Source organism: Anas acuta, chromosome 3 (genome assembly GCF_963932015.1).
Source record: "Anas acuta chromosome 3, bAnaAcu1.1, whole genome shotgun sequence".
Taxonomy (NCBI): Eukaryota; Metazoa; Chordata; class Aves; order Anseriformes; family Anatidae; genus Anas; species Anas acuta.
This window is the reverse complement of record NC_088981.1, coordinates 31,809,801-31,834,697: the sequence shown is the minus strand read 5'-3', so window position 1 is coordinate 31,834,697 and position 24,897 is coordinate 31,809,801. Positions and strand designations below refer to the sequence as shown.

The following is a 24,897-nucleotide window of genomic DNA, read 5'->3' as shown; positions in this document are numbered from 1 at the left end:
CCTCAGTTACTGGTAGCTACCAGTGAAGTGCTGCCGCCATTTTGTGGCCTGCTCAAGCAGCTAGCACTGTGACCCTCCCTGCTCACGTGGACTATCAGCAATGAGTTTCCTTCTTTCTATGACAAAAAATAATAATAATAATAATATTCCGCTATGCAAGCTAATGTGCTTGTACAAATGCCTGCAGCTTTTCTGAAGTGGAATGTGAATATTTTTCCAAAAAATCACACGTGAGTAAAAGGCTGTGCAAAAGAAAGCATTATAATTTGCATATGGATTGATCTGATAACATGTTCCTATTGGCGTAATCTTGGCAAGTGCTCTTGGGTGTGATTAAAATTTAGGAAGTAATGAAACATACCTTTTTATTCTTCTCTTGGAAAACCAGAGAGCCGATCTATTGCTTTCTGGCATGAATTCTATCCCCCTTCTCATCCCCTAGAGAGAATAGTTTTTGTCAATGCTGAAGGTAGATTGAACAGTTTCTACTATGAAGACACAGGCATAACAAAATGCAGTGGTTGAAGTTTAAGTCAGCAAATTTTAAATAGGAAAAACAAAACATTTTAAACACTGATAGAAATAACTACAGGAGCAGTTTACCGCAGGTATAGAAAACTCAGCATATTTTGCACTCCCTAAATTTGAATTAGCTGTCTTTATAAAAAGATGCTTTCTAATGAAGTTTTTGGGGGTAACCATGGAAATTTCTGGATAGCATAGGCAGTAGGTCAGGTCTGGCCAGGCCATTGTGATTGTTCCCGTTTTATTACAAAGCACAATTATCATCCTCAGATTGTATCAGGCCTTAGGCTGATAGCCTTCCAGACGAGGAGTACATTTTCTAACAAAGCTGACTTGAAAGCTTAGTCTAGAGTGTGCCTTCCCTCATTACACTGAGGATCAGATGCCCCAAGAGCCTGCAGAGGGCTGCGAGTTTGGAGGTTACTCTACAACTTACTTAATGGCAAATACAGCTAACTCACCTTACATGACTACTGATTTTAGAGAAATCAGTAAACAGATAGAGAAATAGGGTAAGACAAGTGGTGTACAGTCATGCATCTTTGTTTTCCTGTTTTATTTAGAATCGGTCACTTATAAAGGGTGTTTGGAAAATCTATTTTTTGTCAATATTGGCAATTTCCCCAATGTACAATGAAACAGATGTCATTGATTTTAATTTCACTAAACACATTCGCTATAATTATCCACTAGCAGAGTCTATATTGGAAAAAAAAAAAAAAAAAGAAATGTAACTTCAAAATAACCTGACAACTGTCTAATCCTATTAACACTTGACTCTAATAGTTGCATTGGTATGGGATATTTCTTTTGTTTAACGTCCAGCTAACAATAAATATTGAGGAGGATAATTTGATCCTAAAGAAACAGGAAAAAATAATTAGCTACAAATGCCAATACATAATATGAAACTATGTAAGATTGCTTAGCAACAGTAATGCAGTTAAATCAATACTATGGCATCAGTGCTATGCATTTTGAGATGACAAGCTTTGCTATTTTCCAGACTCTTCCACCTTATAGCTGCTCATTAATTACCTTCATTTGTCAGCTGGCAGTACAAACAGGGTACAAATGTTTAGTCTGCTGCTTGTGTTAATATCTACGAGTTGCAGTAGACAGAAGTTTTCCAGAACTCTGCCATATAACCACCCTATGAAATTTCTTAGCTCTGATGTTTGCTAGCACTCCTAGCTTGTTTTCTTTTTCTTACAAATGAAATCACAGAAGAAAATGTCTCAAGCTAACACTATTTTGTTTGTATTCTTAACAAAATCATTTCATAGCAAAGCAGAAACTTCAATATCAGTTTTAGATGGGCTTGCTTACAAGTTACATTGAAGTGTTCAGTTTTAGGGCGTGACTGATTTACACAGCGGCATATTTGCATAAGCCACCTTGTGTTCCCACCTCATGAATAATGGTGTAGGAAGAAGTGGAGGTAAAATCGTGTCCGCAAAGTTTGCATGTTCTGTAGTCTTCCCAGGCAGAGAAGCAACAGAAGAAAGAGGCAAAGAAGCACACTGAGTGTTACTGCTGTGCTTCCACCAAGTGAAACAAACTCAGTCTTAGGCATTGGCTCACTCAGTCACTTGTTGGGGCAGAAAGGGAGCCAGAGTATAAACATGTATATGCAGAAGAGTTTTGCATTAAGCCTGGCACTGGACCAGGCTTACTCACTGCTATGTAAGCCAGCCAGTACCATGCATCTTCAACACTCTGTCTAGAGATAGCATATCATTCCTTTTCTGAAGTACTTTTCTGAAGTACCACATTGGGGGAAATAGTAGCTCAAGGCAACAGCTAGGACCCCATGTCTCAACTTCTACCACTGCTTCGTTAGGAGATACCCGAAGCCAGTTTGTTGACCTCGCCAGGACTCTAACCTTATCCATGCTCCTCAGACTGGAGCTGTTCCATGAGCAGTGGCATCACCTGCTCTTAATGCTGCTTCGAGTGGAGCTTTTTTTTTTTAAGCAGCTAGGAAGTTGCTGAATAGATACAGGTGGGATTCAGCCCTGTTCCTTAAAAGGTTTTCCTAGAGCATGACAGCATGGATTTTTTGATTTACACTTGCTTTCTCAAGCTGTTTGTGCACTGCAGCTGCACAAAAGCTGTAATTCAATGACCTACTAACATTTTCCACATAAAAAGCCAGCAACGTGTTAGCGTAGTTCCTCATATTGCAGTAGGCTGACATGGATGTAACAGACAGATCTCAGATAACCTGGGCTTACAATGTTTTATGAATGTGTTTATTTTTACCTAGCATCAATAGAGTTCTCACACGGTTGAAATGAAACACAAGTTAATATTTTCAGGGCTGTTGTTGAAGCCAGATCCCATAAAGCTATGTGGTCTGCAGCGAAGAGGGAATGTAAGCAGCCTCTGCTATCTATCCATGTGGAAAAACCTACCTCACTTTGTTTGCAAGAACTACTGAAGACAGCAATAATGCCAGGTTACTTGCCTCTGTACGTTAATGGAATATACTGAAGATCTTTATCTTCAGTGTTGTTGCTTCCAGCTCTTGCTGAGGCAGCCTGCAGGTTTATACAGCTGATCTTTCCTCTTTTATTTTATACAGATTCTTTTTGTCAATATAAACACAGATCAAAGCTAAAATGTTTTAAAAATGAAGCTAGAGACAAAAGACAGCAGCTGGTCCCCAGAGGGAGGGCTCCAGGTCGAAGAGACTGGGGAATTTCCTCCTTGTCTTTCAAAGGCTGTTGCTAAGGAGACCACTTTTGCCTCAGGAAGCCTGTGGGATGGTCCAGTTGACATATATGCAACACTTCTGCTCCTAAGGCGAAAGAGAAGAACAAGCTGTGGAGTCTTTGTCAGGACAGAGCACAGAACTCCATTTGCAATGCCCTTTCCAATGACTATACTTGCTATTAAAAAGAGTCAGCAACCTCACCATTTTTTTCCCCTTTCCTTCACAGTCATCTTCATTGAAGATAAGGAAAAAGGCAAAGGAGATGGATCCTAGCAGCAGAAATCCAAGGAGAGCACAAGCTTTTCATCAGAATGGCTCTCCAGGCAGGCATAACCCTACCGTTGCTATTTCAGCTGATAATCATTCTAAAATTGACACCGGCTGTACATTCTCTAACAGTATTCTCTAGCAATAACAGCAGTAGGTAGTACAGATGAACCTGAGCTTGCTTTACCCCAGATACTGCTACTGCATTACTAAATAGTTTCAGTGGTGATTCTAAGTAACACAAATAATTGGCTCACTTAAGAGCTTAAAATGACTATTTTTACATTTAACCTTCCAGCATTCCCAGCTTTGATAATTTTGGGTTCCTTCACATTGACTTTTGTACCAACAAATTTGACATTCACATCAGTTGCGCAACATCAGCAGGAAAACTGAGGTCAGAAGACCTCAGTTGTCCCATCTATTGTTTCCCTGCGACGATCTTTCTGCCAGATAAATTAATCTTGAAGGACATTTCCTAAAATGGAAGAAAAAGAAGTTTCCACTGGATTATGAAGAATTAAAAGGTCATTCAAATCTGATATCTATACTTTAAACAGGTTTACTATTATAACTGTTTTGATTAGTGTACTGTTTTACCAAAATAGTTGTATACAGGAAAGGCTGTTGGGTGGATACCCATATGTAAATGTGTTACAGTGAAATAGCTACTGCAGCTTCTAGAACAAGCTGCTTTTGGATAAACATGTTCATCTGCAGTAAGGAACTTCTGTAAAACTTCATGGCAGTAAAACTAATGTGGGTAGACCCCTCTAGTGACCTGTGGCTTATCTAGTAATAACAGTGATTCCCTTCTCCCTGAACCTGACTTTATAAAACTGTTGTATAATACAAACGTTAGGCATGCAATTTTCATCAATGATCTTCATTGTCTTACAAGGTGAAGTCAAAGTTATATTTTTCACTTGGCAGCTGCTGCTTTAAATCAAAGCTATAAAGTGGCTTGCAATAGGTATTTGAATGTCACAGGTCTTTGACATTTAAGGGAAGTTTAAGCTTTTTAATTGGATGAATGGTAAGAGAGGATCCAGGAAGTCTTGTTTCTTTTCAATTAATTTAATCTTTTATTTCAGTACAATCGGCACATTGATACTCAAAGATTCTTTAACACTCGATCTACAGAGAAATAAAAGTAAGAATGGAGTATGGCAAGATAATGTAGAACCAACGTGCTTTATTTCAATCATCTATTTATAATTCTTTGAAGAGAGATGAAAATAACTTCTCTTAATAACCATTTTCATAAAACAAATACATGTATTAGTTTTATTTATATTTACATTTTTACATGAAGTTGCATCTCTTTACTAGTTCTATTAGTGCAATGTAGGCATTATTAATCTTGGTCTAAAAAGGAGGCGTAAACTATTTTATACCTTGAGTCCTTTATGGTCTTTTTCTTTGCACTCCTTTACTTTGAGAGAAGAAAACCAAAATATTGGAGGTGTAATAAGAAGGGTGTCAAACTGTGAAAAATGTGCCACCTCCTTACCAGCTACCATTCCTGCCTCTGAGAAGGAGCAGGGTCCAGAGCTGGCAGGTGAGTGAGACCTGGTGACAGCTGGAGAAAATGTAAGGCATTTTCACTGTGGGGGTGGCTAGTTTCCCAAGCTCCAAAACTGTAGCAAGAAAACCAGGAAAAACTCTTCAAATGACCTAATGTAACAACATTTGCATGTCTTTTGTCTCGTGTAAATTAAGAGGTAATTTTCCTCTTTATTTTCTGTTGTTACTTTATATTTTTTGGGAGGTATAATCATGTTCTGCAATACATTGTATTTTTATGGAGCATTGTTTCATAAAATCATCACCTCCTCAGTGCTAAGCTAGGAGGAAAGAATGAAATTTTATTGTCATGTCACTTAGATCTATCACCAATCAACTCTGGTTTCTCTCAGTTAATTACTCATCTCATCCTAAACTATTTATATCTTAGAAATACTTGTTTTATTTTTCACACTCAGAAGGAATGCAACTATAACAAATTGAAAACAAAAGGAAAAACCCAAAGTTGCTTCAAAATGACTGAACATGAAGTTATTCTTCTGAAAACCCTTGAGTTTTCTGATAAATTATGAACACTTAGCAAAGGAAAAAACCTAAATCATCAGAGATTTAACTGCAGGCTTTCTGTGCTGAAGCTTTTTCCTTTTTAAAGGTTTATAGTAAAAGCACTGTTTTGTTCAGGATGCATTAGTTCTTACAACTTGAAGAAATTATTTTGGAAGGTAAAATATTTTAAATAAGAGTTTCCAGTAATTTTTCCACATTATTTCTGCACTTGTGGGTCTGTGCTTGCAGCCAGTAATACATAACAATGGCTTCGTTTCTTTCAGAGTTGATACGTTTTACATTCTGGGTATGTTACTCAGTTTAGTGTAGTCTGGAGAACTTCTGCAATACATGAAGCTAGGGGCTTCCCACCACTAAATCAAATTGACTCATTAAGTTGTTTCCCACACGTTTAAAGTTCCTAACACCTTAGCTATTCCTGTGTTTTAAATGTATGGGGAGCTTTCTATGCTAACATAACGTAATTTCAGCTAAGCTGTGACAATTTTCAGCAGCTGAGGACCTCTTACTCAGTTGTCACATATTGCTGTAATTCACATTCTCTGCAATAATATTTGCATTACAACTATTAAAATCTGTTAGAAAATAAACCTTGTGCAGATTTTTTGGCTTTGCCAAAAAGAAAAACAAATAGAAGCAGTGATACTATACCTTATGGTTAACATCCAGGCTATCTGGGCCCCAGGAAAGCCAACGAGGGTTTTGCCATTACTTTAAATGTCACAAGCATTTCACCTGATTTTGAAACTAGATCTGTCTAAATATACTCAGGATTTTTGTTTTCCTCTTCACAAAGGCATGAAAAAATAAGATGAATTTTCTCAGAAAATGAGAATCAGCATGAAAGAACACATCCACACTACACATTCATAGTCACTGTTTCTAGGAGGGATGAATGAGAGCCACCTCTGTGGTACGCTTCCCTTTCCCCCAGTCCTGAAGAAGACCCTCAGTGCTGGTTCAGCTCTACCAGATTCCAGACATCACAGAACTGGGGGACCCTGCAGCATCTTCTCAATCAAGGGTGAGATGCATGAAAAACCTTGGAGATTTCACGCCAGCATTCATGCCATAGTTCAGTTGCATCTTTTTACCTGAGGTTTTCCTGGTGGCAGCAGCTTTGTGCTCCGTAACAGACCAGCAGAGAACCAACTGTGGCTGCAGGAGGGTAGGCAGCATGCAGTGCTAATAGTGGGTGGGTAGGATCCAGGTCTGTGGGGTTTTCCTTTCAAATGCGTGCAGCACAACCCTCTAGCTTTCTACCAAATCAACTGCTGGATTGAGAACAGCCAGCTGGAAGTGATGGGGGCACAAAGATGGCCTTGTAGCAAGAGGAAGGTATTGTGGAAAAAAGCATCTAATTCACACAAGTGTTTAATAACTCTTAGGTTCTTTCAAGAATTTCAGTGCTATTAGGTATCCAGATAATGTCTGCTTATGCCTAAGATTGAATTTCCCCATCAGAAGCAGGCCTGACCACAGTGACCTGGAAGTTCAGGAGTTCAGTATTATGTTACTGTAATATTTAGCTAGGAATAAGAACAGGTAGGGTGATGCAGCCCCTAACAGGTTCACTGCCTGGCAGGCTTTCTGCTTAGCAACAAAATTCAGCCCTAGCATCTTGCTTCACTGCTTTGCTGTCTGTAGCAGCTTCCCAGCCTGTGCAGGATGCAGGGAATTGGTATTGCTGATCTACACCCCAGACTCTAGCAGAGCCTTCCAGTACAGACTGGGAAAGTCCAGGTTCTGGTGGAATCACTTTTCGGAAACTGCGTGAGCATCCACGTACGGGAAGGATGAACTGAAACTGGAATGTTTGCAGAAAGGAGCTGGGAGGGTCATTAGGGAATGAAAGGCCTTTTAAGAGATTTAAGTAGAGCAGCTTGTTTAGTCTAGCAAAATGAAGATCGAGGGAGAAAATGAATGCTGTCGACAAATACACTGCTGAAGAGGGGTGAACACTAGGAGGAAAAGCTATTTAGGGTGAAAGACAGCACTGGCACGAGGGTACAAACTGACCCGTAATGATTTTTGTCTGGAAAAACAAGGGAGAGATTGCTCTAAGAGTGAAATGCTGGAGTTATGACAGCAGCAGTGAAAACAAAGAGCTTAAGATGGAGCTTGACATATCTATAAAAGGGACTATATAACGTGACTAGCTGTGATGTGGGAGATGGGGCTTGATAACTGTGATACTTTAATGCAGTTTTATCTTTTTAAGACCTAGTCTCCAAACGAACATGTACTGAAATAACTCCATCCATTTTCTCTCCAGCTGCCAGCAGGACCTTCACACAGCAGCTGCATTCCACGAGAACAATGAAACGAGTCCAGGCTCCCTCACGAGCACGAGAGACAGGGACTTGGCTTTACTGCAGTTGGAAAGTCTCCCTTGTAGAACTAGGGATAATCTTCAGAACTCACTGCATTCGTGACTAAATGTAAAAATAATTTGCGTGATTGCCTACAGTAAGCTTTATAGGCACATAGTCACATTCAGACTTCAATGGATTTTTACTTATTGCTATGGATATATACAATAGATATATAATTGTATATATAATGGGGAAAGAGAGCGAGTGGGGAAAAGGTGTGGTCATGATTGTCATTACTGCTATAAAATGATTTATGTTTTAGACTATTTTTGAGAAGCGTAGGCAGGTGTCTTAGCTTTAATTAAGGATTCTTCACCATTTCATTAGAGCAGCTTCTTCTAGGATGTATGCTCCTAGACATCTTAGGAACTTAGAAAAATAATTTCAGAGCTATTTGAGTTTTGCTGTGATCTATTAATAAATAACTTGGTAAAAAGAGGCTTTGCCTTTACATATTAGCAAGCTTATGACTGTTCCTAGAATTTAGTGTTGTACAACATTCCGAGACTGTACGTAACAGCCCAGACTCTCTTCATGGCCTTGAGTTCTCATGCTATTGATGACATTTCTTCTAAAAATCTATTCAGAATAGGTCAAAAAAAGTGTCTAAAAGTCTGCTTTTTTTCTGCCCTATTGCTGAAGGGAGACTCCGAGTTCCCCATGGGGCTGCAGCATTTCCATGTGCAGCAGAGAGGCCTTCCTTGGATGGCCTTGGTCTGTCTTAAAAGGACTGACTCCTCTTCACAACTCTTAACCAGAGAGATAGAAGCAAAGCATTTGAGCCAAGTCTCTTTACAATCAGGTTTAGATTTGCTTTTTTAAAATTCCTCACTGCATTTTGTCTGATGAGAAGAAACTGTTCATCTAGTACAGTAAGTGCTTGCAGGCAGCCTATAAAAGTATCAGTTATTCTCTCTTTCAGCATATTCAGCTAGTGGGTAATCTTACCCAAAGATCTGAACTATTTATTTATAAAACGCAATAAAAAAATGATCTCTGGTGTAAAGCAGTTACTGTAGGGAGGATTTGGGCCAGTTGGATCTAGCACTGCAAATAAGAGAAAGGGAAAACAATCCTATAAATGGATGAGATTGAAAAGATTTATGAGATCATCTTGAAATTCCCCCAAGATAAACATCAGGAATAAGTTACCACAGAAAACAAGTGGTGACTATCCGCAATTTCAAGAGATACCTGCTTGTTTCTGAGGAATATTGAATTATATTATTCCAGAGTAGGATTCTGTAATGGTTATTTTTCAGATTCATGGTCTAAACTGGGATGTTTGGGAAGCTTCCAAGGCCACCTTTGTATTACTGGAAATGTTATTGGTGATTCTGTGGAGGATTTCCCAACTCAGTATTAATTTCTGCATACATCTGTTAGTCTCTACGGTGGTCAAGGGTTGATGGCCAGAAGAAGGTCTCTGAATACTTTGTTGTGGCCTTGTTGCCTGGGACTGGGAGGAGGAGGAAGGGGCCAAACCCAGAACCACTGGAGTGTTATGAACTCATATAGCTTCCTGCAGAGAGCTCTATTTTCTGTTTATTTTCTGACAAGCACTCAGACCTATGAGGCAATTTTAAAGTGAAAATTCTTCCTTTATTTCACAGGAACTAAACCGTGCTTCACTATAAAAATGACCCGAAGAATATTCAACAAGAAAACTTCATGGAATACCACGGACTTCACTTATCCTCAGGTCAGATCTACAGCTTTCAGTTCGTTAAGCAACTTTATAGTAAAGAAATCCTAAATTTATCAAGACTAATTGTATGTTAGGGATTTGGACAGTACCATGTAAATGGTTACAGCTTTATGGTTGGATTTGAGATCCCTTTTGTTTTTTGTTTTTCTTCTTTATCTAGCCCAGACATTACTGAGTAATGAACATACATGAAATCCTATTTAAAGCAACATCTTACATTGTGGAAAGAAGGAAACCCACAAAACTGTCTTTTTTCTTTTTTTTTTTTTTTTTCTTTTCTCAAGGTATTCTTTTGCAGTTGGAGTGATAAACACTTGGTTTATTCAAACAGAGTATCTAAGCAGATTTTCCCATGACACAGTTTTCTGACTAACTGCAGAAAAACTTCTTACGTTTTTGAAGTCTCCTACATCATATGCACATTCATAACTAGAAAACCACTTTAACTGGGCAGGAAAATAAGTACAGAAGAAAGGCAGATTGAATCAAGAAATGTGTCTGGATGGAATATTCCATGAGTTTTTGACAGAAAATATTGTAGTTCAAAATTTCAGATTAATTCATTTCCTTCCTACCCTGACTCCATCCTGTGCAGACTTTTTGCATACACAAATGAAAAGATCTGGTTGATCTGAAAAGCTGGAATGTATTAGGTAATTATTTTAATATAAATTACTGTTGGTAGGAAATACAATGTATATGAACAAGCAGGTATAGAATGCAATCAACAGCATATATCTGCCTCCCTTGAATTAAGTCTAATGGAAGTTTCTCATCAATAGATTCTCCCCTAAAAGGAAACAGTTTACAGAACCCAAAAAATTGCCATGCACAAGCCCAATTGTGCATATCTCTGCCTGACAATGATCAAGTTTTTATGAGATAGTTGAAATGCTATCTTTTAGACATTTCCTAAAAAGGAAGAGATAGAATTGTCCGCAGAAGATTAAAAGATGTGTTAAGAAATAATGAACAAACAGTCCAAAATTGGACTGCATAGTGTTTAAACTTGTTTGAACTTACCACATATCTGGATCTCAAAACACAACATTGAGTTCAGCATCAATTTCCACTTTACCTGACTTCATAGACTGCAGTGTGGAATACAACATAGTACACTATTAGTTTGGCTTTTTGCCGCAAACACAAGTTTGTTTGCCACAAACGTGGTGAAAATAAGCAGCTAGGGAGCAGAGAAAGACCCTCGTGTAGTATGCCTGTATGCATCAAATGCAAAAAAGCCTGTATCAAGAAAGGAGCCTTCTGAGGCTAAGATCTGAGGGAATCCATAAAACAAGATTTTCCCTTTGTCCCAAAGACATAGAAGTTCTTAGAAACAATGATGTGTTATCAGTTCTGCTTTATTTCTATGATTGTGCATACTTATGTCTTACTATTACCATAAAGTTATAGATTGAGTTTTATCCTATATCAGAAAAAGATGCGTTACCCAGTGGGTCAGCCACTAATTTATGTTCTTTTCTCAGGTTTACCCTCTGCATCTTCTAGCCATGATGCATCTTCTAGCATGCCGAGGGCTAAACAGTTATGATTTAATGTAGTAAGGAAGCTTTCAGATTGCACCTTGGAAATCCAAGTTAACAGTGGAGAGAGTGGTTTTTAAATCCAAATTCAGTTTTCATAACTGCAGGAGGAGATCTACAAATGGAAAAGCGTGTAATTTATATTTTGCTTCCTGTCATGTTATATGATAGACAGAAAGCAAGGCACAGTGGAAACACTCATTCGAGTGACAACTTGCAAGGTGCGTGGTCCAGCACATCTATTTTCCATTCATGTTCAGTTTTCAGGAGAAGGAACTGAACATATGGCCTTGAGTTGTGCCAGGGAAGGTTTAGATTGGATACCAGACAGAGTTTCTTCATGGGGAGGGTGGACAAATTTTGGGAATGGGCTGCCCAGGCAAGTGGTGGAGTCCCTGTGCCCCCAGAGGTATTTAAGAGATGTGTAAACGTGGCACTAAGGGATGTGGTTTGGTGATGAGACTCAGTAGGTCTGGCTCATGGTTGGCCGTGATGATCTGGGAGGTTGATTCCAACCTAGGTGGCTCTGTGAGCGTATGATACAAGCTAGGCATGCTCTAGCTACGTCTTCGTGTTATTCCACTGAAGGAGCTTAGCCTCAGCGTGCGCCTCCATAAGCTCAGTGCCAACACGGTCTGAATGAATGAATTGCTGAGGTAAGTGGAAAAGCCTACAGGGGTCTCCGTTGGTACAAAGGTACGGAGACTTAGCAAGCAGCAGCACTTAGTAATCCTGCAGACTGAGGCACAGCCACACATTGGGCTTCATCCATTACTTGTCACGTGAGGTGCAAAGTGCAAGTGCACTTGCTATGACTCCTCCACTCTGCTAAAGTGATCTGGTAAAAGTGATCTGGTAAAAGAATGCTACCCCCTATGCAGACTACATATAGTTTTCCTCCTTTAATTCAATAACAGTAGGGAAGGAAAATATCCTTTGATTACTGACACATCAGGGAGCAATCCACAATATTGACAGCATAAAATATTTTTCATGATGTGGCAAAGATTAAAGAAAGATGTCTTTTTCTCTTGCTTGCTTGCTCTAGGGAATAATGTCAGATAGTCTGTGGCTACAGGGTGGTTTAAGGTTACAAATATCTCTGGGGTTGAGTGTCTCCTGCTATATTTAGGACTTAACCAGGTAGGTGGTTCATGGTGGTCTGGTCACACCTGTTCACACTTAACTGGATCTGCACAGATTTGACCTCTCTGCTGACATGTCATGGCACAGTGAACCTCTGCTGCTGGCCATGTGTTACGCTATTTCTTGGACTGTGGTGACAGCCAGGTTGTAGTAAGTGCTTTGCAGGCATGGGAAAAGACAGTCCTTGCTCTTTAGCACAGTTCCGAAAAGATAATAATAAGGAAACAAATAAATTAGAAGCCTTGCTGACAATCCCTGAATATTAGATTTCCTGAAGTCATCACTTGCCCTCTTTTCCAAGTCATGTAATCATATTGCCTTATAACTGATCATATTTCAAGCTGAGAGTAAAGCCTAGATTTTCTTCTTCAAATACTATTAAGGAGCATTTTTTTTTTTACATGGGCATTTAAAGCAGATGTGATTTTGAGGCATCTATCACTAAAAAATTATAAAATGTATTGAGCATACATATTTACAATACCATGTTGTCTATAGTATAAAGCATTCCTAGTTCCATATAACAGTACTTAGCTTACAAGGCATGAGGTGGTTTATCTAAGCACTGTCCTCGGAACAATTTACCTACTTTTTTTTATCTGAGCAGACAGAACAGACAAAAGTTGATAGAAGTACGATGTTATCTATCTTATTCTAGAGATGGAAGACTCAGCACTATGGAGAGATTAAATGATTTGCCAAAGTTCAGGCCCACAGCTGAAGTCTGTGCTGGAGCCAAGAGAGCCTAGAAGTTCACGTTAGTGCTGTAGTCAAAAAGGAACCTTTCCCTTGCTGTTTTTTTCCTTCTTATTAGGTTGTCTGCCCTGGACTCCCTTCACTGCACCAGTGCAAACGTGGCTATCAGTGTTGGAAAGCACGTCACTTCCAGTAGGAGAAGTGGCATTCCTCAGCGTGCACGTCCTCAGTGCAGTTAGGATTTCCCCAATGCTATCACAAGGAGTTAGGGCTCGCTATAGAATCCTGTTTAACATAATTGTGGCTTACATTCAAAACTCATTTCACGAGCCAAACACAGTGAAAGCTGTTCCAATCATGTGGATGTAGAAGGTCACCATTTACAGTCAGCTTGCTAAGTTGCTGTCTCCATCTGCATTTTTCTAGTGCGAGCTAGAGTTTGGATAAAACAAGAAGTGACGTGAAGCTCTTCTGAATTTAGAAAATGCTTGATGATTAAATATAAATATGTAAACCATGAATGGATGATATGTGCAAGTTATCTGCCAGGAGAGGAAATAGAAATATCATGAGTAAGTCCATTCGCACAGTTTTTCCAACCCACCAGATATGGTTCGCTACAAATTAAGGTGGAGAAAGAAAATCTGTCCTCAGAAATTTTTCTATCCAGATGTTCCTGTAGCAGACTGCTTTGCCAAAAAGGAATAGGTGGAAGCCCTGGGAGACACAGCTGACATCCTACAGTGTCATTCAGAAACAGAATGTAATGGCTGGAATTCTGTTTCATATAAATAAATATTAGAAAACAAACACCAGCTATAGCACTGTAAAATAGATGGCAATGATAGCTGTTTGGGACTCCAAGCATATAAATTTCTATCTTTGGACTCTGATATTGCCACTAGACATGTGCCTAAAGAGCTGGGAGTAAACGTTTTCAGTTAACATGTGTTTTTTCCTTCCAGTTGCCTAAACATATAGAAGTTAGCATGGGTTTCTTGTATATGATTCTTGGTGCAAATTTTAGGTATTCACCACATGTGTAGGCAGCTAATGAGTAACATAGAGCTCATCCTATATATATAAGATTCAGGTAGAGTATTTTGCAATATTCCTGGGCACTGTTTACTAGGCTGACATATCTTATTGTTTTGAAGGAAAAAAAACTGTTGTCTGCCTCTCCTGACTGCTTTTCATTGCTTGCCCAAGGTTGTCTTCTGCCCTAGCAACTCAGCCCCTTATTTCCACAGAAATGCAAACAATGCTTGTCTGAAGAATTAAAAAAAAAAAAAATGTAAAGAAAAAACTCAATGAGTAAAAACATACTATTTCTTGCATTGAGTTTTCTGGAAGTATCCGAGGGTACTGAAGGCACATACAGAGAGTGAACTGTAGAAGTGGGCAGGAAGCAGTTGCAGAGGCTGCTGAGTGAGTTGCACCTTACTTCTCATCACCTGCCTAGGCTCAGTCTTCCCTCCTTTTTGAGACCTATGTGCCTTGAATCTTCTCAGTGTCCCTTGGATCTTCTCAGTGTCCTGTGATGCCCAAGAGCCCTCCAGCTCAGCTCAGCTCAGCATGCTCTGATTCATGCACGACTTCACATGGGGGCCCCCAGCCCTGTCCATGGGTTTGGGGGCCCCCTTCCAGCTCAGCCCAGCACCTTCAGTCCCTGCCCCAGTGATGCTGGAGCTCCATGGAGAGGTGGAGCTCCAGTCTTCACCTCTGTCACAGCTCCTGTGGCACCCTGACAGGACATTCTCCTAGAAGAAAGGTTCCTCAATATATAAATTTCTTAAGAAAAAAAGAAAACATAGCACAGGCTAAACGTTGCCCATCCACGAAACTGAAGTACTAATTTCATTGTGCACAAGCTAAAAAAGAACGGTCTTAGACAATGATGAAAAGAAATAGCCTGAAGGACGTGTAGGGTCATACTGCAGCATTATTGTGAAAAATATTCTTTCGTGTAAATATTCTGGGAAATTTATTTCTCCCTGGTGGAAATCTGAATTCATGACTTTGAATGATGCTAATTTATACCAGGAGAAAATCAGCCCTTTTATAATCATTATAGAGAACATAATAGATAACAAGATTAAAAAGTAAACAAAGTATGAGGTGCTTTGTTGATTTCCTAGCACTTGTAAAATGCTAACTAGAGAGAAGCAGTTAGAGATGGATCCAGCCCTACACTGGGACTCAGGAACCCCCTTCAAAACACACCAAATGAAAGCATTTGTAGGAAACAGCTGTACTTTGTGCTCCTAGGAAAAGCCAATGAATGCCAGCAGAACAGAATTAGGTCGCTGCTAATTTAATTAAATTGCCTATAACAACTGTTAATTTCTTTCCTTAGAATAAAGTCTAGTGTGTATCTTCGCTTCCCCTTGCATCATCTGAACTTTATTTGGCCTCATTTTGCAGGGTCCAACAGCTTTCCTGCAAGGCTTGCATCTGGGTTATTTATATGTCACATATCAAACAGCTGCTGCCGATTCTGGTCACGACTGACATTCTCGCAGAGGCAGCCATCTGAAGCGTCCCTTCTCTCACTGATTCGAGCAGGAATGAGAAAATGTTGAGCTAATATGCCTTCTAGGAGTTAAGTCCTCCTGCGTTTTCCTGAAACTTGGCCTCAAACTATTCTTGTTGAGAATTTCCTGCACAAATTAGAGAACGTCCTTTCAGCCCTACCCCTGATAGCTAGCTTCCTTGTTAACACCAAGAAATGCAAAAAGGAAAAAGGCCTAGGAAGGAAGGAAGTGATTCTTAAATGATGTATTGTTTGCCACTCTTGAGACTTTTCTTTATGTTTTCTCCCCTCTTCTGTTGTGTTCACATATTGTGCAGTTATTTATACCCCTTTCCCAGCAAATCCAGATGGCTCTGTTGCATATACACTTTGTAGTGCTACGGGGAAACAGGTGAAGCAAAGTGGGGACCTTCTGTGTATGTAAGTTTGAGGAGCATGAATGCAAGCAAATGCCAATGACTGGCAAATTTTCCTAATGTAGAGCTTGTCGATATGGGGAAGAAAGTAAGGTTGCTGTGGAAGTCGTTAGTTTCTTGTACCTATACAATGGACTTTGGAAAACAAACAAACAAACAAAAAAACCTGCTTAGACTGCATCCAACCCCTGTCTTGAGGTTTCTGGCACCCTCATCAGGCTGTTTTCCACCCTTTGATTTGTGATTTGGCTTGGAGGTTTATTTTGCTTTTCAGTTTCCTCTAAAGCTTTGGATTTGGTTCTCATTAGGGGGAAAAAAAAAAAAAAAAGAAAAGAGATCAATGTGGGCCCAGCATTTGGCTTGTTACATGACATTCTCGGCACAATACTGATCACCCCAGTTAGGTTGGCAGGGGAACTGTGACATGGGTGGTTGATTTAGATGATATTGGACTTGCTGGTATGCCTGTGCATAGCCCAGTTTGTAGGATTGTACAATTGTGGAACTCTGCTAACACTGCTGCAGGAACCAAGCATATCTGGGTGGCTTGCTTTCTTCCTTGGGTGCGTTTAGATTACATCTTTAGGACTTCACCGGACTTTTTAGGGTAGTGGTCTCAAAAAATTTATGTGATATCCAAGGTAACTCCTGCCAGTCCCTTGTTCCAAGGCCAATCTGCAGCAGTATCTGTTTTGAGGAAACCAGAGTAATGCTGCCTTGGATAGTCAGCTTTCCACGTATAATTTTATCAAGGCTTCAGGAAGGCAGAACTTCTCACAAACCAGAAATCCACGGCTTTGATCTGGCATCTGGCAACCTGTATTGTAACAAGGGAGATGCTGGATCAGATTACGCAGAGCACTGTTTTACAGAAGACCATGTCAAGACAGAAGGTGGGCACATTTTGACTCTGTCTCTCCTAAAGCTTTACGTGGAAGACTGATCAGATGCAAAAAATTCAGGGATTCAGTTTCTGAAGGCAGTGACAAAAATGCTTTAAGAAAGATGAAGTTGACGTTGCCAGTGTAAAATTCCTGCTCTTACTCAAGCAAAGGCTCCTCCACACCACAGTGGTTTTTTCTGCCTGGAGTGATAATCATTTAACTCAGACCACCCACCGTCACAGTAAGAGCTAAGGATTTACAAATTTAGAAGAGCAATTACATAGAAAGGGTGATAGAAACTGAAAACTCCTGAAATGTCGAGTCATTTTTCAGGAGCCAGGAAATGACATATAAAAAAAGACAAAGCAAAAATAACACAACTGCAATAGCAGCTGTAAGAATCTGTTTCTGCTTTCCTGAAATACTTGGAGGAGTCCTGCAAGATACTGACTTTAATTCAACAACTACTTTGTTCTGTTCATGATAGTGAAGCTAGTCTACATAGAAAATGCCTTATTACCTATTTCCAAATTACCTATTACCCAAATTTCCCCTATGCTAATGACTGACAAGTTTATTCCAATGAAAGTTTTGGCCTAAATTCTCATTAGGTCCTAAACCCCAGATCCTATTAGAAACAAGTGGCCAAGCAGATCCTTGAGCCTCCTTTCTAAAATACAAAACCCACTACAGTCACAGAAGCACCTTTCCTGTACCATGAATGACCTTTCCTGTACCACGAATGCACTCAAAAATTAATGCAGGCTTACACACAGAATACAATGTCAAAAATTATAAATTATCTTAAAAATAAGCACAGCTTTTAGGCATTGTACATCACAGTTCCTCATTTATATGCATGGGAGGCAGATGTCTCAACAAAACACACTAATACAACTGCTCGAGCAGAAGTAGGAATAGTTACTGTCATGGGCAAAATTATTCCTAAAACACATGGAAGTACCAGAATTAGTTGACCTTGACTCCCTAGAAATTTTGGTGATGAAGATAATACATACTAAATCCTCCATGACTTATGTGCTCTGATCAGATGATAGAGATGCCATGTGGTTATCGACCCAAGACTGGTTCACAAACTGCATCAGGATTTTTACCTAAAGGCTTCACTGGAAGCTGTGGGAACCATGCCATTAACTTCACTGTGCCAAAGTGATACCCAAGTATTGCTCTCTGCTTTCCTGTTACTTAACAAAAAAAATCAACCTATATCCCAGAAGGTCCTACCTGCACCAAGTTTGCCCTTATAACCCCAGGAAGCACACTGGATTGCAGTCGTCAAATTAATTGGGATAGTATCTCAGTCTGATCTGCCCCTTGATCCCATATTTTTGCAACTCTACTGCAGTCTGTTTGTTACAGCAGAAAACAAAACTTTGTGTTTTGGTGAGGCTATGTACTGAATCACAAAGCCATAGCGATTTCATTTTTTTTATTGTATTGCACAAGATATCTATGCAATCCATGTACTGTATTAAAGGATCCACATTTCCCAAAACAGCGGCTGTTGCAGCACACATCACAAGCGTTGTGAATAACCAGTGCCTTCTTGAAGAGTTAAAATAATCGGTTGCAAGTTTAAGCATGTGTGGCAATAAATGAAGAAAAAAAGCAAGGAATATCAATACATATTTCTTTTCAAACACACAAATATACAATTTTCAGAAGAGCACCAATAATGTCAAGCAACTATTTTGATGAGATACTGTATGTGTAGGCTCTGCAGTAAAAAGCCAAGATACACGCAAAAAATATATTTCAACTTTTAAAATAATTTAACCATAATATCTTGCATGTGTCACCTGTTTACAACATATCATTTCATATACAATATCAGGCCCAAAGCCTCAACTTGTGTAAATTTGTGCATACTCATTTAAAACAGCCACGACTCTGGACCAGGTGTTCAAGCTGAAAAAAAGCCTTCAAATTGTTCACATCTGAATATAGAGCGGTAGTATAAGGCTGCAGAAATAGTTACTGTGAAGGTATAACAGAAATGGAACTAGGGAAAAAAAAATAACAACAATCAAGACCCCACACAAGGTTCTATAAAGAGGCCTACATGTAACGTGCTGTTGTAATAGTTTGTAAGAGTGAATAATACCCATCTCCTCTCTGACACTTAGAGTCTCATGTATTCAGAAGCCTGTAGAAGTGAACTAACCAAATGTCACAATCAGTATCATCTTCAAACTTTGTTTCTTAAGTTTCTGATCATTATACTGGTACTTAAAAACATTTTATGTTTGCTGAAAATTGTTATTAAAATTTACCTTCCTGATATGAGAATTTAGTGTAATAAAAATCATGAAAAACAATAGGTAAAAAAATAGTACTTTATGAATATTTTTAGAAAACCCGTCAAACAACTGCAAATACAGCTGATTTTTAAGTGTCTCTACTCTTGAATGGTGTTTTTTGTTGGTGGTGGTTTTGTTTAAGTGAATCACTTACAAGAAAGCAAGGAGTACCAGCTCTAAGATTTATTCTTGTCCATTACATTGAGGACCTCATCCAAAAGTGAAGGTCCCAAGTCAAGTTGTAAGGAGAGAAGAGAGCCTGCAAGATCTGAAAGGGATTCTTCTGACTTTGTCTTGGTTAGTTCACACGAAAGTTGACTGTCATCAAATAAATCAACTGTTTGCCAATCAGTGCATCGATCAGAAAAGCTGGATGAGTGACTGTCTCTACCATTAGAAAAATGCGAGGAAGAACCATTTTGCTCCCATAAGTCATCTTTGTATGATTCTCCATCCTCCATCTGTTTACTTTTCTCCTGCAACTTTTCTTCAATTACTGGCTCACAGCTAAGCCTAGGATTTCTTGATGACTTGATGGATTCTTGTTTTGAATTAAATGTCACTGGGGACAGTAAGGGCAACGTCAGAGCTTGAGAACCCCCGATGGCAGGCAGGGAAATAGCATTTTTGAGCACTGGTGATGGAGTTTCTGTAAACATGGATTCAGAAGTGCTGTTTGCCCTTAAGAATTCACTGTGGCCATCAGATTGGCTAACTCTGGTTTCTCCTTCATTTCCAGGCAATAGCTCATAGTTACCCTGCAAAAAGGAGATGTCTCCAAAAACATCATGTTGTCCCTCTTTTCCAATGTGTATGGTGTGACGAAAATCTCCAAGTGGTGGGCTGATCATATCTGGAGACAAGATATCCCTTAGTTTGAATTTCTTCCCTTTCTTGTTGTTAGCGGCTTTCAGGTAGATGGGCGTCTTGGCTGGCATCTTGCTTGTAGATACTGAAAGGGGGAGTTATCAAAAAAAAAAAAAAAAAAAAAAAAAAGGCAGGGGAGAGGAAGATGAAGGAGAAGCCTCTTACAAGGTCAGTTCTTCTCAGGAGACCTTCAGCATCACCTATGTTACATTGTCACCTTGTACCACTCTCGCAGGTCAACTCCTTTTCTTCTGAGGAAGAAAACTACAGGGTATGTGAAGGTGAACGGCTCCCACTGCAGATCTTTCCAAAGTGGAGCATAAGTTCCAGGTCAGCTAGCAACCAAACGTCCTGCTACTTCCAGAACTTCAGAAAACCTGCATGGGATACAAAATCAGGTTATTATTTTTTTATGGTTCATTCAGCCCTGTTTTTTACAAAAAAAATAATAAAATTAGTAATGGTACTGACAGTTCCAGCCTGCAGATTAGCTTTATGATGTTGCTTCCCTTCATTAAGCAGGATAAAAGGGCTTAGATTAACAAAGGCTAGCTAACCTTTCTCTGACTTTATAGCTTGTTTTGAAGTCAGAGTTTCTTAGACACGGTTGCTGAGCACAGGTCATGTGATAAACATCACTATCTGAATCTTTCTCCTTATTCTGGCAATCTGAATGTTTTTCTTCAAGAGCATATGCAGAAATAAAACTATACCGTTCAACAACATTAAGTCTTTGGTAGACCCAGAAAGACTGACTAAATCATTCAGGCAACCTTTTTGGAAATGGAGGAGACCACCTTGGATTTGAGAACTTCACGTATCCTCATTTAGTGCTGGAATGCACTGTCAAAAATAACATTTCTGATCAATGTGCCTACTAAAAAAGACAATTTTAGGCATCTGAAGAAAGTATTAGGCCAGGTTTCTACTTAGAAATATCCAGATGTAGGTGTTTTAGAAGAAACTAGCTCTTGTGACTACAGTGTCTGAACTACAGGAGTTCTTCATAGCAATTAGGAGCTCATGAACGGTGTTAGCCGTGAGGCCATGGTGACTTGGAGCTGCTCTGTGCACCCAAATGAAACATTTTAAAACTAAGTCTTCCTTGTAGAATGTGGTCTCTGAAAATTTAGATAAGCAGCCCACAGAGGCTAACAGGCTAGTGAGTCAACAAGTTATGGAAAAATACTCTCTATTAATGCCTTACTGATGTGTTTCATTCTTAATGCACCAGTTCCTGTTTCCTGAGCAATCTCAGAATAAAAGCATTTTTATCCTGGCCACCTTTGTAACTTCCCCTACTCAATCCATGGAGCAGAACATCACAGGTCATTCCTGAATTATTCACACCAGAATACTCAGTCCCAAATCCCTCACACTGTCCTTTTCCATGCTCCCTCTGTAACTCAGCTGGCAGTTTTTGCACAGAAAAATGCTGTGTGCAATACACCCAGGAAAGCTGTCTGTACTTTGGCTTCCTTTTATGCATGCCCCTGTAGAGATATTCCTTGATCAAATTAAGCTCAGCAAGAACCATCAGTTTTAAAGCTTTGTACTGGCTATACAGCCAGATTGCCAAGAAGTATTTAAGCATTTTCACAAATCCGTTAACCTGAATAATTAGTTTCTTCAGTGGGGTGCTTAAGTTTGTGTCACAAGGGGCGCTGGGAACCTAGCCAGGTTAGCATTTTGGTTTTTGATTCCCACAAGATACCCACTGCACTTCAGATATTGCTTAAAATCACTCCCCACAAAAGTACAACAGCTATCGCTGTCACACAAAATAAGCTCAATGTTCTATAAATTAAGAAGACATTCTATACTTCTAAGCTCAATTTTGGAACTACAGTTGCTTGCATTTCTACACAGCAAAACGGTAACTCATCAGAAGCTACGGAATGCTAGGAGATTCCCATTATGTATCAAAAGTATTAATTGACTTAACTCCCTTTTGTATCTTACAATACCAAAATGAAGATCTCTGTTTGTGCCCCATTCTTTCAGATTTGTTTTTAATCTGTGGAACCCAGTGCTCCTGTGGTCAAAAAATCAAGCCTAATGGTCCCTAGTTCAAAAATGAAAGACCAGTTTCCTAGGTCATTCCAAGCTTCCACCAGTTTGGATCTGTATCAAAGGCCATTATCACCAAACTCCCCAAGTTTTCAAACAAACTCTAAGAACACAATGAAACATCAAGAAAAATTAAAATGAACTGTAAAACAACTATTATAAGTAATGCATCTTGATACACAGGAGAGTACTACATGTTATTTAACTCATACCTTGGGGAAAAAATGCAACAGAACCCCAAAACAACAACAAAAAAACCACAACCCAAACCCCTGGAATAGAGCAAACTCTTGGGCATCCAGTAGCTTTTAGTTCTTGCACTATGAGAGAGCCCCAGTAAGGGGCAGTGTAAAACCACACTGCTTCAGAGGATGCTGCAAGAGACTCCTGTGCCAGGAATTACAATCCCCCCTCCTATACTGCAGCCCCTGCACTTGTGAAGGCCTTGCCATCCATTTGGACAGTGCCAAAAAGGTTTTGCATATGAAGAGGGGAACGTTCAAAACCTGACGCTTACTGCAAGCATCATTTGGTCTGCTAAAAGCAATGGCTACACTTGCTGCAAATGTCACTAGCCACCCTACTGAAAAACCCAAGATTACAATTGGTAAATACAAGGTTAGGGCTCCCTTCCCAATAGAGGGTCCTTCACCATACAGCAGCCTTCAGAGCAACTGCACTTCCTTTCTGCATACCTATCCTCTTAGTCAGCTACTGCCCAAAGCAGTACAGATTTTAAGCCTCTGAACAGCTGAAATACATCATCAATCTGGAAACATTCATCTTAAAATACTGCTGTCACTAATATCTCCTTTATAGTTAAATAAGGAAGAACCTATATCAGTATTTAACATGTGTTTAAAAAAAAAAAAAGTCGTCTTTGGTTAAAAAAAGAAGTTTAAAATTAAACTTTGGCAAACGAAGAAAGGCTTAAAGAGACCAAGCTTCCAAGCCAACTCATGAAAAATTAAAAAAATAACAAAAAAAAACAAATCAGTCCACAAATTTTCACAAGAACCTCACGCACTCCCTGCATTCAACAAGGTTTAATGAAATCACCTGTACACGCCGGTTTGGAGAAAGGCCAGAACATGCTCCAATCCTGATACCAGGCTACACGGTAAAGTTGCACCTTCTTCTGATCTAGCTGTTTTAGAAGAGCCTGTTTTTGACTAAATTAATTTCAGAAACTAAATGACTGCTTAGCCAAACTTAAAAGCTGAATAAGAAGTTACCAGAAAACCAGATGAATAACCAAAAAGCTACAGTCCCCGACTGACAGCCTGCAGAAGACCTTCACTTACGAGAATAATGTGAGAGGATTTTTCTTCCAGTTTAGGGAAGAAAACAAGATCTGAGATGAGCTAAGACAGCGACTCCAGCCCAGTGAAAATTAGTTTTAGTCTGGCTGCAGCTCATGCTCTTCTTCATTCCTGTCACTTCACACTCTCATGGAAGTGTTTTGCTTGGTAACAAAGGCTGATGTTTTCAGGGGCACTTCTCAGTCTGCCTCATGAACCTTCCGGCCACTCTGCAATCATCACCTTCCACACAGCTCGAAGTTTTCAATGGATGCCTCAGTTTATTCCACAGACTACCTGCAAGTATCTCAACAGCTAAGCTTACAAAGCCAGAGACAAATAAAGGTCGAGGTACAAAATTCTCTTTGTGCACAAATCCCAAGATCCTTAAGCAGTGTCCCAGGCAAAGAAATGATAAAAAAAAAAAAAAAAAATCCTGTTTCCACAGAGCAGGACCAGCAGCAAGTGTGTACTCTTGGAAGACTACAGACTTTCTACAGGACAATCCCTTGCAAGTATTCTGCCTTATGCATCACTGGTTAAAAACATTTAAACTTTACAGGAACCTAGCTCCAGCATATCATACAAAAGTGGCAAATTATCTTGCAGAGCAAGTCACCATGAGAAAAGGCGATCTGTTTATTATTTACATATCCAAATAAGAAGACGGTAACACAGCGAAAGAGAGAGACACTACTCAATAAACTGGTGAAACATTTCTACCCAACACAGTATCTGCAAGCATAAGCCAGTCAGGCTTTAGGGGTTCATTTTGGATTGTAGCTATCAGTAGCCATCACCAGTGCAAACTGTTGAGAACCTCCTGGCAATGCTGGTATTTTCAATATGCCTGAAATGACATCAGTGCAAACCACATTTTTTTTAAACAGAGGCTTGAACTCATGCAGTCACAATTCCCAAACATGAGTGAAACCAATTCCCAGTATAACTAAGCCTTCAGATACAAGAAAAGCAACAGATGGAGCGCAGGAGAACCTTACCTCTCACGTTCCTACAGACTCAGGCGCCTGTGCCAACTGGCAGCCTCTCCAGGTGAGGCCACGAGTCCGTCTGCTTATACAGCCACCACTTTCTGAGTGGCTTTAACCAAATCAGGTGGTGGTAACACTTCCCCTACAGATTGTTCATCCAAGTCTACCTTGTTTATTATAGGCCCAGCCTTTGAATTCATCTGTATTAAAGCCATCCTCCCTGATTGGATTAAAAGTCATCACCCCTTTGTTTCTCCCTCCTTCAAAGAATTTGCACCTTTCTGATTAAAGCTACAGATTTAATTACTCTATAAAAACAATGAGGCTAATCACCCTTCAGTACAACTAATCTTCTCAAACTGTACTCACCCTAGTTTCCCAGATCAAATCTAACCTATTTTATCTCATCTGCACATCCACTTTTCAGAAACTGAAGGGA

The 24,897-nt window shown here is 39.6% G+C and overlaps 2 protein-coding genes and 1 long non-coding RNA gene across 7 annotated transcripts in view; 1 reads left to right on the top strand and 2 right to left on the bottom strand.

Moving 5' to 3' along the window:
* The window catches only part of LOC137852932 (uncharacterized), a 31,876-nt gene extending 31,836 nt beyond the window's left edge, over nt 1-40 (bottom strand). Inside the window, exon 1 of the mRNA XM_068675086.1 lies at nt 21-40. Within this exon, the coding sequence (XP_068531187.1) occupies nt 21-40 (20 nt within the window). The remainder of the gene's footprint in view (nt 1-20) is intronic.
* A 9,534-nt stretch (nt 41-9,574) lies between these two features.
* On the top strand, nt 9,575-18,642 carry LOC137853738 (uncharacterized). The gene is made up of 2 exons (XR_011094688.1): nt 9,575-9,682; nt 15,499-18,642. It is a non-coding gene; the product is annotated as an uncharacterized lncRNA (long non-coding RNA).
* The window catches only part of CDC42EP3 (CDC42 effector protein 3), a 33,151-nt gene continuing 26,596 nt past the window's right edge, over nt 18,343-24,897 (bottom strand). For all 5 annotated transcript variants that reach the window (XM_068676454.1, XM_068676452.1, XM_068676453.1 and 2 more), the window contains one exon: nt 18,343-20,472. In XM_068676454.1, coding sequence (XP_068532555.1) covers nt 19,405-20,166 — 762 coding nt within the window. In that variant the 5' untranslated portion in view covers nt 20,167-20,472 and the 3' untranslated portion in view covers nt 18,343-19,404. The remainder of the gene's footprint in view (nt 20,473-24,897) is intronic.